Genomic DNA, 15576 nt, shown 5'->3' with positions numbered 1-15576 from the left:
CAGTATTCCGCTGACCGCTTGTGTGCTCGTGCGCGCTCACGCCGCATTGCTGCAGACACGACAGATTCTATCTAATACCGCGAACTTTTAACACCTGATAACTGACTTGAATTTTATTTTAAATTTAAACTTTAACCGTTCAGTGACGAAAGGCCAGGCTCTACTTTATTTATTTGAAAGGATAAGAAGGACACGTAAACCTGATGACAAAGTGTTAGTGTGTCCAGTACTGGAATAGTTATGGTGTGGAGTGGACATTAAGTGGGTGTGGGCGCAACTATGGCGAGCTTCGAAGACCTAGCCTTCGACTGGTCGTCCCTGTGCCAGGAGTGCCCGGAATGCTGGACCACGTCAGGTGAGTGACCCTTTACTACCCGTACTCCCGTCGATTTATGATGTTGTAAGAAGGTTGTACCTAAACATATTATGTAGCTGCCTCAAGTGTAATATATTTAGAAATGCATTAGTTAAATGTTTAGAAAACATTATGTTTGAATAGTTCAGGAGCAGGACATTGCTGCGACTGTTGCTATTTCGTATACTACCCACGTTTTAGTACAAAACCTAAAATTTAACAGTAGAAACATAGTTCCTTCCGTTCTTTTATCGATAATGAAATCACAATTATATTTGTACATAATAGTCACGTCACGGGACCTTGTAAGATTTAGATTCGAAAAAATAGTTTCATTTCCAATATAATGAAAATTCCAAACGGTAGAGTTTAAAAACATTGGATGTTATACGATACAAGTATCTATTCGGTAGGTATGTTTCAATTAAAGATTTCAATAACAAAATTTCTTGGCTAACTTTACAAACAAAAAAGCAGACTAGGTATTCTAAAAATTACGAAGAATCCTCTTTGATAAGTTTGTAAACATTGAAGACCACAAATAACCTAATATTAGTCATTCATTACAGCTATTTATTATTACGGTCGTTACGTTACACACAAATAACATAGTTGATGCAGGTTACTCTGCAGCTAACGCCAATAGTTCTTTGCTCTTAGTTTATAATGGCAGCACGTTTTATGGAGCAGTCGGCGGTAAATGTTTTGCATCGATTCTAATTAGTATTTTATATTCTGACCACCAAGGTTTGTATTTTATTTATACAAACAAGTTTTAAACGCAATGTAAGTAGACACTGTAATAGGGTCAACTGGACGGTAGAGCTACTGTCCTCCAAAATAATTTGTTTTACTTCAATTCCATTTAATTAGGCGTCTAAAAATTTAAATATACATAAACTCCGCTGTAAAACATAAGAATTTACATTAGAATTTCGATGTTTTCATCCGGGAATGCGTCAAAGTGACTTGTCGAAAGAAAATTACCAATTCAAATGAAACACAAAGTTTTTAAAAATACACCTTGTGTGTATGGTTAGAGGAAAAAATCTTGGACCCTGCGACGTTATTTCTAATTCCAAATATTATCGCGTACACAATGTATACAAAAAATGTATTTATCCAAAATCACCACAGACCACATAAATACTAAAATCACTATTCGTCCAAAAAACAGATAGGTCGAAATAATTCGAACTCCACGAGCACGTTCTGTTTTTATCGAGTATAATTTGTATCGACATACTTAATTGATAACTATTTTTTTTTACACTAAATCAATCACTGTTTTCATTCAAAAAACTAAATTTAACGTAACCCTTGGTTAAGCCATTTCAGCGTGAAAATAATAACAGTTATAACTGTCTCGTCTGCATTAAACTTCTCGTGCGACATTCCAATCTCTACTTCCGACAGAGGGTCAACATTTATATCTTTCGTTAAATTCTGCGAATACCAAAAACTGTTTGTGATTGACATCAGTTTTCTCGAAATTTGTCTGCTTTGACATGTTTTTATCATACAACAATCAGACCTTCAGCAGTGACACAAGAAGACGCATCGTTTATAATTGGTCTTTACAGTACATTCTTGTATTATTAGAATAAGTTGCATTTGTGGTAATTAAAAAAAAAAAATTTAAGCCATTGTCCGCCACGCTGACCCAATACGGGTTGGGGACTTCGCACGTTTCGACGTGCAGATTTCATTACGATGTTTTCCTTTACCGAAAAGCCGAAGGTAAATTAAAAAAATTAATTGCGCATATAAATTAAATTAATAATACCACTTTTTTACTAATGACAATATCCTTGGAATTATGACAGTATCCCGATCTAAAAACAAAACTACTTTTATGTTTTTTTATATCTCGGGTATCAACTGGATCTCTAGATTGTAGAGCATGGGTTCCCAAAGTTTTTGGTTACCGCCCACTTAGGCAAGATAAAAAAATATCAACCACCGCAAAAAATAATTGAAAACACGTATTTTTTATATTAACTTAACACACGGGAAAAATGTAGTGTAGTTCAGATAACACTCCCTAGACAGCATGAACTCCCCAATTGATTCCGCATACTCAAGGACTCTAGTGGGCCGTAAAGCCCACTTTAGGAAACTTTTAGAGGATCAATTCTATTACCAATAAGATAACAATGTGAGACTTTTTAAAACTTTAAATAAGTGTACTCGGCGGAAATTGTATAAATAATAAATTCATTAAATGAGTCCATCAGATTTTTGCCAAAATTATCGTCATTTCAAGTCATAGTCTAAATACCAATTTTGTAAATGCACGTCAAGGCGTAACAACGTAGTTAGTCGTAAATCCAAATAAGATTGCACATAATATGTAATTTTCTTTCGAACCCTGTAAAGAATCAATTTTATCACCACACAAATTCAACTAACACGACAATAACAATGTGACAATGGTGACAAATTGAAATTACTTTCAAGTTGAAGAAATTGCAGGTGACAAGTCGTCAACCATTGCGTTATTGCCCGCAACAAGCAAAGGCTGTGTTTATCCAATATATTTGCCGCTGTAGTCACGGTTTCCATTGACAGGTTTTTTATTTATCTATGATGCCTTATTGGACAATCAATATACGCTAAGTATGAAGTCATGCTCAAATATAAAATGTGATATGTAAAATTTCCATAAGTACATTAGGTATATCAGATCCTTATTATATAATATTCACTTCTTACCTGTTGTCTCTAAATCCAAATTCATTTATTTGTGAAAACACAGATTGTATGGAAGTTGATATGTACAAAATAAATAGATATAATTTCACTGTGTCCGGTCAAACATTAGGCATACAAACATATTAGTAGCAGTACAGTTCCTTGTGAAAGAGTTAGTCCAAGGAAGTACTGCCACCTTACCTATTGCTGCCGCCAAGCAGTAATGTCAGCATTGCTTTGTGCCGGTTTTGAAGGGTAGGGGTGCTGGTGAAAATACAGGCATATGGGACTTGTCAACTTATGTCTCAGGGTGACGGGCGCAGTGGTAGTGCCCCTCAGATCTTTGCGATTTAAAGCTCAGAGTGACACGGCTACTGTTATGGACAGGCGTATAGCTTACAATCAGGCTCACGACTTGTTCGTCCCGTCACTTGATATTATAAAAAAAGAAATTTAAACGCGGTGATAGTTATTTTAATTATAATAATTGTATAATGTAACTAAAATACAAAATCAATTAAAAAAGTGTGGTTTAAGGAATTAGAGAAAAAAGGGGGAAAAAGCGCGTCCCAATTACCATTCCGTTACATTTCAATTCCATAACTTACATCATCACTTACACTTTTTGACTTTTACTTCCATTTTAACAATGTAGATATTGAGTATTATCAAAACGAAATTTCGCTTTCAATTTACTGTTTCTCACCCAAAAGGTGCAATTACAGATATTGTAACGTTAACTATAAACGTTTCATTCCAATTAAATTCCAAACTAAGTGGCAAACTTTTGGAATTAAGATTTGCTGTGAATTCACACAGATTCACACGATTAGATTAATTTTAGGGTAATTTAATTTAATTGTCAGTTCCGTCATTGACCCCCGATCACTTTATAATTTTTGACGGCTGTAATTGGCGAACTTAATTCAAGGATCAACACAACTTTGAATTGTTTTTAGTTTTATAAATTTTATTCCTGGTGAAGAAAAATGTAAGTAAATTAATTTGCTACTCCGCGAACCCAAATTAATTTACTTCCATTTTCATTAATATGGACTTCCGCAAAGTAATGAATTTAATAATTAGTTCTAGTGCTCAAGCTTCACACTTATTCCCGTGGCTTTATGTCTACATGGATGCGTCATGCGTATGTAGGTACAGCGTTTATTTTTTTTACTGTCATATTATCTTTTATACGAGAGAGTCACACATACAGTCTGCGCTTGTAAGTCCTAATTCATTCAATTAAAATTCAAAATCATAAAAAAAACCTGTTTCGTACGTTTTTTGAACATTGAAAGGGTTCCCATAGTAAATGGTGTTGGGTTTAATATTTAGGACTGAGTTTAAAATAATGGCAGCCAACAAATTACCTTTTGACCATGTGTTTGTTAACGGAATGTTATAGGGTATATTTTATCTCTAAAAGTTGTTTTTTTACGGTACCCACTAAGTGATGGGACGAACAAGTCGTGCGCCTGATGATAAGTAACACGCCTGTGCATAACAGTCGCCTCTGCCCCTATCATTCTGAGACATATGTTGAGAAGTCCTATGTGCCTGTAATTTCATCAAATTTTTCGTCACCAGATTTCACAAAATTTGTTTCTAAAACAGCGTTCCATTCAAATACACAAGCTCATCTTCGTTATAATTTATATTTCTTTGTTTGTTTTTTTGGTGCAATAAAGGATATTTATATATATAGTTTACAAATAGCGATGATTTCTCCAATGCTGGTATTATACGGTCACTGTATTTGACTTTGGAGGTTAATGTAATACGGTAAATATTGAACGAGGTGCAGTTCCACGGAATATATAAGTATTTGTGAACGCAAACACGCACGAGGTTGAAAAGTGACCAACCCTCTTCATCATTATGCAATCAAATATATACTATTATTAGTATTTAGAACCTATAATTCCTATATGAAGAAATTTGCACAATGGGAGAATCCCATTTCCTTCTTCATCTTACTTCTTCTTCTTCAATTTGACAACCAAACATTTTTATTTACTTCATAACATTCTACCATTAATACAATACAAAAATTTTTTACTGTACACCAGAATGGAATCAAATACAATATAATTAAATAAAAAAATTGCGGTGGCAGAAGTGGCAGCCATATTGCTTTAAGCGATCTCTGCCAGACGATAACTTTAAAACATAAATAAGCAGCTCAAGTTACATCAAAGTTATGTTGTGTTCTTTTACCATATTTTTTTCTACCATCAACAAATTTAAAATGTAATATGTGTGTAATTTATATATTCTGTTTTTATTTATCTTATTGTTTGAGATTACTACTCATTGTAATCAATGTATTGGTAACCATACGCCTCTCATTAGGTAATTACACTATTTTTTAAATTCTACTCTACACCAGAAAAGATAACACCGTCTAAAGTCCAAACAGTAAACTCCAAGGATCTATGTAAAAGAGTACTCTTAGGAAATGAAACTATTTTTCCGGATTTAAATCGCGTATATTAGTTTTTTCAAACAAACCGACGTTTCGGGCCCTTTACAGGTCCCATGATCAACCGTGACCTTGGGACCTGTAAAGGGCCCGAAACGTCGGTATGTGTAACAATCGCGAAAACCTAAGAACTCGATAAGAGTACTCTTGTTTCTTCTTAAATGTTAGTTTCAAAATTCTCCCCATACATTCAATATTCTGTAAAATATGCATAACTTCTGTAAAGTCTGTATTGTGCCTATGGTACATTACATAACTACCTAGTAACCGTCGTTACGTTTAAGCAATATATTCTAAAATATCCTCAAACTATAGGCAACAGCTTTGTTCGTCGTTCCATTTACCTTTTTGGGAACATGCATGAAGAATGTATTCGAATAACTATGGAACAGACGTCATCTGAATAGTAATCAGAGGTCAAAATGTATTACCGTTATAGTGTATCCGAATTCCTGCCCACGACACCACTTGTTTTAATGTTTGCTTACTGCCTTTTGGAATGTACACTTGTGTGTGTTGTTGAAATATCTACTTATGTTATTTTGTAACGTATACGTATAGGTTTAAGTTTCAACTTAAAAATTACATTATCCATTCTCAGAGCTCAATTCCTAGACTAGATGGTATCTATATAATGTTTTATAGTATGTAGTATGTTTACCAGAATTACACAAGAAGATAGATAAGAAATTATTGATTTTTTTTTTTTAATATATAATAGACACACGCTTGGCCACAATCTCACCTGATGTTAAGCGACGATGTGACCGACGATGGGACGCGTTTGCCTAAAAAATGCCTATTCACTCTAGCCTTGAATAGCCCCAATGAGAAGTAATGAGAAGTAACAATGTAAAGCAACATTTCTGTGAAATTCCTGAATGATAAATATAATCAGTCAACAGTGACCACTGGACCTGTAAAGAAACGTTGGTTTGTTTGAAAAAACAAATATACGCGATTTAAATCCGGAAAAATAGTTTCATTTCCTATGTGTCGACGTAACAATCGCGAAAACCTAAGAACTCGATAAATATAATTTGTTTTGTGTATTTTTTATTACAATTCTAATTTCAAAGTATGGACACGTGCGTATGTATATGCAAATATTTATTAGATTTGATGAGAAATATATATTTGTCTATACAATATGCATTTAAAGCGTAAATGGTTGCAAAATGAAATGAAATTTTTCAGATTTCAGCTATTCTGGAGATGTTTAATTATTGTTTACCAATGTTGTAATAACACTATTGTGAGTATTTTGTAACCGCTGCGCCATTGTAATTTATTTATCTTATTTTATTTATTTACCATAACTTAGGATTAACAATTTTACATAATTGAACTATGATCCCCACACTAGGCTACGCCTGTTTCGTGTGAAGCAAAGCAAGTACGAATAACCGAATAACGAATTCGTGAGATCAATCTTCGATAATTATAATGTATTTATTTGAGGCTGAACCCAAAATCTTAGCGTACAGAAGGCGAAAGATTGCGTACGAGGCGTACGTTGCTGATCGCGCGCATTGTCGTGTTTACATTACACATATACTTTTAGTATAGTAAAGAAAGACCTTCGGACAGTACGGTGCGTGTTTTACGTCAACCTACCTCTTTTTTCTTTTTTTTTTATAATATCAAGTGACGGGACGAACAAATCGTGTGTCTGATGGTAAGCTACACGCCTGTTCATAACAGTTGCAGTCCCACTCAGAGCTTTAAATCGCAAAAATCTAAGGGACACTGCCACTACGCCAGTCACCCCAATGCTGACATTACTGCTTGGGGGCGGAAATAGATAAGGTGGCAGTAGTTCCCTGGACGAACTCTTTCACAAGAAGCTCTACTTTTACTAACCTCATCCGAAGAGTGTAATCTGGAAATCATATAAATTACATTAGTACAATCATTTTATATATAAATATTTGGGTACGAGCCCTAATGGTTAGCTATAGTGTTATTAAATTACATTTCTAAGACTACATTTTAAATTTTATTATTTCGTTATATTTTTAGTTAAATTCAAGTACCGTCAAAGTTCTTATAAGATTCTCTTTTAATTTCCTTTTATGTACCATTTACGCAAAGCATGTACACCATTAGGGAATCATAAGTCACATAGTCTGTTGACACGGCGCATGTGACATTTAAAAAAAAATGTAAATAATGTATACTGCCGTAATCAGTAAAAGAAGGCCGATCTGTGACTATTTTTATTTTTTCCTATACGGATAAGGTTTGAAGTTACCGCAAGAGAGAAGTAGGTATTTTTTAATTTCACTTCTTTAAGCATTATTTGTAACCGACTTCAAAAATGGAGGAGGTTCTCAATTCCTCAGTATGTTTTTTTGTTTTCTTTGTTTTGAGTTTTTGTCACAAGGGCCCTTTTAAGTAACGGCGGGAGTTATTATGAGAGAAGAGCAATTTAAAAAAAAATAAAAGAATATTGCTTTTTTCACACGTTTAAGTGCACATTAAATCTCCATCTCACCTGGTGGAAAGTGACGATGAGGTCGACGAGGGAGCATGCACACCTAAATAATGCGTATTCACTCTCGCCTTGGAAAGGTTCAAGTTGTAACGTTCAGGGAACAAGTCTGCAGGGAATTCCACTCCATATAAATATGGAAGCGTAACGCTTCGTGCGAATCTTAGGAATATCTACAACATAGAGGTGGAACCCAAGCCGACGTCTAGTCCCCCGGTGATGGAAAGGGGAAGGCGGAATTTAAAAAACATCCCCATATCGCGTCGTTGCTTAGTCTATAAAGTAAAATACTAGTGGATGTCAATACGCAGCTCTAATTCCCTACACTCTTGTAGATAATACGTTCTCTTGTTTCTTTGACTTTTAAAGAAGAAACTTTTTGTAATAAACGTACTCTTTACTACAAGTAACAGTAAATAAAGCTAATGACCATCATATTATGTTACATATTCTCGGTTCAATGGTGCAGTTAATATAAACTTTAAAGCATCAATTTGCATCACTTAATGTGAGTTCGTTCGGGAAATTGCAATATCTGCATGTATCTTTTCAATTTCTCGCGCATCATCACTGTTCTGTTTTTGTTTAAGGTATGTTTACGATGATTATGTATGTTTACTTACTTAGTTTTATCATATGGAAGTTGTTGTGGTCTCAGTAATTACAAATCTATTTACTGTTAGCAGGGGATTTTCCACACGAACTTTGACATGAGACGTAATCAGGTTTGTAGTTCACTTGTATGGGGTTTTGCTTTGCTTTAGCATCAAGCGTGTTAAAGATATTTTGTTTAAAACACACCTTATAGACATTGCTAATGCGTGCTGATAAATGGGCTCCTACTTTTGTTTCTTTTATGTAATCGTTAAAATATACACACGACTAACGATAAGTTCCTATAGTACTTCTCAGTGTACTCTATTGCTATTTAATTGAAATTATCTATGTATGTCAATTTATCGACATTTTTTATTTAGTTTGCATACGTTGTTTTGGAGGATTGCCGTCAACATTTATAATTGTTGCATTGACAATGTAGAACACCCAAGTAAAATAAGATAAAAATGTGTTGTGAAAATACCTAATGTTGGTATTGCTATTAATTAAATAAATCAGTCATTCTCGGACTAGTGTTCACTACCTAATTACCGTGGCAATTTTCATTATATAAGACTTTAAGTATTCGATTTTCTTATCGTGGAATATTATTTAATATTCGAGTATTGTGTCGTGAACTATTATTATAATAATATACCACTAGTCCGAGAATGACCGAAATATCTCTTTTTCGTATAATTAAGCGTAGAAATGATGTTGCATGTAAAATAATTGTCACAAACTGAATTATTATAGGCAGTGCGTGCCGACTTTACCTACGGTGCAGGGTGCGCGGTGCACTATCTGCTCCCGAATCACCGCTCACTGGCGAAAATATAACCGTAAATATTCCATTTTGATCGTGTGCCTTCTAGAGCGCCAGGTTATTATTGGTTGTATCCAGGCGCCACTTGGGCTAATCCCGGCGTTGATTGTAGGATACCGAATGCGCAATTTAGATTAATAATTAATGTAAAATTACTAAGCAGGTACAGCTTCCGACTTTCTTTCGATGGAGGAATTTGTCAACTTTCAAACGTTAAATACGTACGCTCTTACGTGCTTATACTCGTAAACTATTCACTGCAAGTTCAAAGTAAATGGTGCGAGTCTGCATAAACTCGTTAGTTATCGTTTTTACGGCCCTCTCATGTTTATAATAACAATGGTGTTTTAGCTTATAAAAAGATCACTTATCTGTAGCATTTTAAAGACCTATATCATGTAATATTGATGTTAGAAAACTGAGTTCTTTTAGCAAAATATTCACGCATGGGTGGTAAATTGGTTATTATGATGAATGCGATATTTATTTGATTGAATATCGTGATAATATTTTTGACCGACTTCATAAAAATGAGGAACTTCTTAATTCGACTGTATTTGTTTTGTTTTTTTGAGTGTATGTTACGCGATTACTCCTTTGTGAACCGATTTTGATGATTCTTTTTTTTGTTGGAAAGAGGGTAGTACCTCTGTATTAGTCCATTCAAATTTGAAGAAAATATTCCACCTCTAAGGGTGGCAAACTAGGGGATGAATCCGGTTTCGCTCACTTTCCGGTGATCGATTTCAGTAAAAATCGGCAAATAGATGTAATTCCACGAACTTTTGAGATTTTTTTGAAAGTTATAATGTGATAAAAAGGTCGGACAAGCCTACAGCAAAAAAATCGTTTAACCCAGACAAATTCGTGATATCTGCTGACTCTATCTGTAGTTCAGTTAGTAAGAACGGTAGCCACGATAGGGCAACAGACGCTGGTTCTAATCCAGTCGGATCGATGGAACATTACTTTGTGTTTGTTCGATTTTTGTATTAATGATAATCATGGTAACTGTTTATTTATTAAGTTTATTTTAATAATAATTAATGACCAAAATGTAAACTTTCTCATATTGATATGTCTATCGAAATACATAATTAGACTTATAAACACGTGACTTTAAGGTTAAATAAAAACTTTTTGGGATTTTTTTTTATAACTTATTACTTACTTATTTTTATTTATTGGAAACCCTTGTGACTGTACAACAGAAGTTTCCAAACATTTGCTGTACATCACCCGCAATGCTATATATATTGACCGTATTCCATCGAGTATATAACCAGAAATAGAGACGAAATGTCATTTAATTTGTTTGAAAACTATTCTGCCATATCATTGTGGTGACTGCGCTCCGATTGGTCAGCCCGAATTCGAAACAATTGACGTGTGCCGTCAATTGTTTCACTTCATATCGACCAGTTTAACTTGAGCTTTGCTATAATGGAAAAATTTAAAAATTACATAATATAATATTTAATTACCTACCGATGAAATGTAATTCCGTTTGTTTTGTAATTAGATGTTTTGCTGATTTTCCCACAACACCGAATGGAACAGCCCCTCATAGTTAGAGATATTATCTTTATTACAATAAATACAGAATATTTTTGGAATATACGGACACGTACACACAAGTCAGTTGTTGGCTCTGTACTATTTCAGCTTTCTAATTTGTGATTTCAGCGCAAACGGGAGTTGATATTTAAAACTGATATCATTACCACTTGACTGATGAGCGGCCAGGGATGGAGGTCCCTTATTTCGTCTCTATTTCTGGTTATATACTCGACGCCGTATCCAAGGCTACAAAGATTCAAACTTACTTACTTACTTACCTAGTCGCACCAATATAGTTCGTTCAAATCGATTTGTGATTGCGAAATGAATGGCTAAAAGTGGCAATCGTCAGTTTCGTCATATGCATACAAAACAGTTTTGTTTAGCAACAAACTTGTTAGCCAGGCGTGTAGTGGGCTGGACCCATCTTGAGAGATTCAATCTGAAAAAAAGGCTGAACAATAGCTTGACCAATTATCGGCGAAACTGTACAAGTGTCTATGAATTTTTGAGTAAAGTTCAATATGCCTTGCAAGATCTTTATCGTTTAAAAAACCTCAATCAATGCTTAAGAGATGCAATTTTGAAGGTTTTTATTTTCGTCAAATGTACAAGAATGTAAGCAGTTGGTTTACTCATTAACTCAGAAATTTAAATTTAATTTTGATTTAATTAAGTTTAAGTTTTAAAATTGAATTTAAAAAAGGACGTAAATATTTTAAAACAGTCATGAAAAATTAAAACATGTTGTCCTGAAAAAACATTTCAAAATGGCGCTTTCGCCCTTTCTAAAAAACACCGACGGTAGAGTAACATACAAAGTTCGTTTTTTCATCTATAGCAGTGTACGGTAATTATTAAGAACTCCTTCCACTAATGACGTTGGTCAATTCAGATATACATAGATATGAAACATTTTGCACAGATAAGGTCTGGTAGAAAACTTATGCATTGCATAAACCTTTCTGAACAACGAAGAATTCAATTTCATCGTCATCAACCCATTTACGTCCTACTTCTGGGCACGGGTTTGCGCATGCGAGGGTTTATGCCATAGTCAGGTGACACAATGTGAGGTGGTGACTTCACACGTGTTCCGAGGGTCGTGAACCTTCGAAAAGCTCATGTAAACCAATTAAATTTCATAAATAAATTCTGAGAAACTCAGAGTTACGAGCACGGATTCGAATGGTGGTAGGTCTAAGCCCATCACTATATATATCAATTTATTTTCTATAAGTCTTGCAGTCTCTATTATCATGACAGAAACATGTTACGTTATTTAACGGCAATACAATACAGATTCCCAGATCGGTGTACAAAGCTCGTATTGCGGCCTTTGTTTACTCTGAACTAAGTAAAAAATGCAATAGGATCCCTTTTTTCGCAAGAAGACCGTGGTCACTGACTAAGTTACAAGCATTGTCTGGTGAACTACGCTATTGTGAGCGCGAAATCCTCTCCCATGAAGTAATTTTTGCGCAACTTGAACCTGTTCACACTGTGCCGGCTACGGCTGCAGGATGGGTGTGTACCGTCGTGCGAGTCCACCCCGTCTCAGATATTTTTCACAAAGTACAACTTTCATAAGCAGTATTAAGTCGTCTACCCAGTCTCTGTTCTGTTTCAGCGCAAGGGTTGCTTACTGCTTCTAAAACTTACCTACTTATGGTTCTTATTTTGTCCCAATACCGTACCCATACTTCTTCGATTATTGTTTCCTTGCCGTTAGGAATTACTTTTTTTATATGGTTTGTTTACATTAGTGACTATAATTTCTCATTCCAAAATCCCTTAATACATTTAAAATTGTAATATTGTGACATATATTGACATTTCTAAACATGTGCCTACCTCTTAGACTATTGTGCTTTTATTTTTTTCCATCCTCTAAGACCTACCTATTTGGCACAAAACTAGAAAGTCTTACAGCTGAAACCAAATAAGAATTGATATTTTGATCCTTGAACATGACCGTAATGTTTAACCCTTTAAATAATTACTCTCTTGTACTTTACATATGTTACTGATTAGATAATATACACCGCACTTTTAGCCTTAGGTAGCCGTCAGGCAGTATGAATTTACAGTGTCAATGGCCACTAGTGACACGAGCTTGGGAAGCTTGAAACGCACCACTATACCATACTTAAGTGTGACCACTACCTACCTTCTTAGTGGTTATAGCTATATTACGTGCAATAGTGACTGATTGTACTACCTATAAACATTCAAGTAGTGACCAGAGTGAAATGTTAGACTATTTAAGAAATACCAATTTAAAAAAAATAAAAATTTATGTAATAAATCTTACTATACAGGATTATTTGTAAAATGACCTATGTATTTATTTGTTCCATGACATTTTACAAAACATAATAAATTTCCCAAAACTAACTTTTAAGTTTTTTTGTTCTATCTGACACTTTAGATCTCTATTTGGTAGTAGGTAAGTAATAAATTCAAAAGTGCACCTAAAAAGTTCAAAGGTTCAAAAGTTTTATTATTTCAAAAGGCGCAAATGTTTTATTAGTAGTAGAGCTCCTTGTGAAAGAGTTCGTCCAGGGAAGTACCTACTGACACCTTCCCTATTTCTGTCGCCAAGCTGTAATGTGGCCGTTAGGTACTGCGTTCCGATGCTGGTGAAATTACAAGCACATGGGACTTGTCAACTTATGTCTCAGGGTGACAGGCGCAGTGACAGTACCCTTCAGATCTTTGCGATTTAAGTCTCTGAGTGGCAATGTAGTTTATAGTAGTGGCATGTAGCTTACCATGGGCACACAATATTTTCTCTACTTTTAATAGTTAATGAACTATTTAATATTGAATGAATACTGCATTTTTCTCTCAGATATTTCAATTAATGAATATTGTGTCCGCGCTAGGATTTCTCGGCAGATTAATTTTGTTCGTAAATAAATTTATTCCAGTCAGTTTCCGAATTAGGTACGCCTTTCTATTTTGCCTACTTTAATTAGAGTTCTCTCCCTGGTTTATGGATCAATCAAATTTAAAATCTAGAAAAATTACATTGAAAAAGAAATTTAGCAAATAAGTAAGGTAAACTGTGAAGTCTGGGTATAAATATTGGCAAATAGACTGTCAATCTGATAAAGATAATGCAAATGCATTATCGCCTCTTAGGTTATGCTTATATAAAAACTACTTTTTCGTCTTTAAATCTATTTAAAATTAATATTAAATCGGTTATATTTGCTTTTTCAAACAAACCAACGTATCATGTCCTTTACAGGTCTGAGTCACGGCTGACTGTTTTTTTTTTACGCATGTTGGAATTATGACATTGTTGCGGCACTTTTTGAGTGACAAATGACAATGAATTTAGGGGCGCGCGTTCGCACGTTTGTTCTTAAGGTCTCTGAACCGCCAGATTTTATTTGCAACGTCAAGTTCCTGCTGGTGCACACATTGAGTTTTAGGTTTGTCAACTCTGACCATGGGACCTGTAAAGGGCCCGAAACGTTTGAAAAAACAAACATAAGCGATTTGGATCAGAAAAAATAGTTTCATTTCCTATATAACAACCGCGGAAACCTGAGAATTCGATATTATCCTTACAATTTAAATCTATGCGCAATAGTGCAGTTGTACGGTAGAGACAGAAAAGGGCTGGTGGGTTCCGCACATGGTACGTAGGGTACCGGTTAAATATACTCATTACACAGGCACCCAGACATGAAGACACCAACACGTTTACATTTTAGCATCTGTTCTACATTCCCTATATAAACCGTAACTACATTAGAAATATAAATTTAATCTTCACAACTGACATCTTAAAATTGCCCATTGTCTGGTGAACAAAACCCGGTTTTGGTTATGTTATGTCTCTTTAAATTGTAAACTTGCGTGAGAATTGACCATAGCTATGTCTACCTAATGTCTTGACAAGATTTATTCAATTGTATCAATCTTTTGAATACTTGCCAGAGACAAAATCACTCTGGACAAATATAATGGAATAAATAAAAGTTACGAAATGGAATAATATTCCATATGATCAGGTTTCTTAATGAGATTTCTTTTATATTTTCTCTGTGTTCCGGTTTTGAAGAGTAAGGGTGCTGGTCAAATTACAGGCACATAGTACTTGTCAACTTATGTCTCAGATCTTTGCAATTTAAAGCTCTGAGTGGCACTGATACTGTTATGGACAGGTGTGTAGCTTACCATCAGGCACACGATTTGTTCGTCCCGTCACTTGATGTTATAAAAAAAAGAATTTCTATTTGTTCCTCAACGTCATTTTGTGCATTATCATTACTATCTCTCATGATCATCAACCCGTTCATACGTCCCACTGCTGGGCTCGGGTCTGCTCCCAGAAGAGTGTTTAAGTCATAGTACGTCACGCTGGTGCAATGCAGATTGGGATTGGGACTTCACAGTTTTTCGAAGGTTGTGAATCTTCTTAGACGTGCCGGTTTCATCACAATGTTTTTTAACTGAAAACCTCATGGTAAATTTCAAATTAAATTTCGTACATAATTACATATATTAGGGGTTAAAGTATGAAATTGCCGTTTTATTGCAATAGGTTC

At 34.7% G+C, this 15576-nt stretch overlaps 1 protein-coding gene across 1 annotated transcript in view; it reads left to right on the top strand.

Annotated features, from left to right (window-relative positions):
- Positions 1-15576, top strand: part of LOC113237127 (cerebellar degeneration-related protein 2) — a 119741-nt gene continuing 104165 nt past the window's right edge. Inside the window, exon 1 of the mRNA XM_026473421.1 lies at positions 1-355. Coding sequence (XP_026329206.1) covers positions 280-355 — 76 coding nt within the window. The 5' untranslated portion in view covers positions 1-279. The remainder of the gene's footprint in view (positions 356-15576) is intronic.

The sequence above is a fragment of the Hyposmocoma kahamanoa genome, unplaced genomic scaffold (genome assembly GCF_003589595.1).
Source record: "Hyposmocoma kahamanoa isolate Upper Pololo Valley unplaced genomic scaffold, ASM358959v1 93, whole genome shotgun sequence".
NCBI classification, from domain to species: domain Eukaryota; kingdom Metazoa; phylum Arthropoda; class Insecta; order Lepidoptera; family Cosmopterigidae; genus Hyposmocoma; species Hyposmocoma kahamanoa.
Note: the sequence above shows the minus strand (reverse complement) of the source record. Positions and strands in the feature narration are given on the sequence as shown.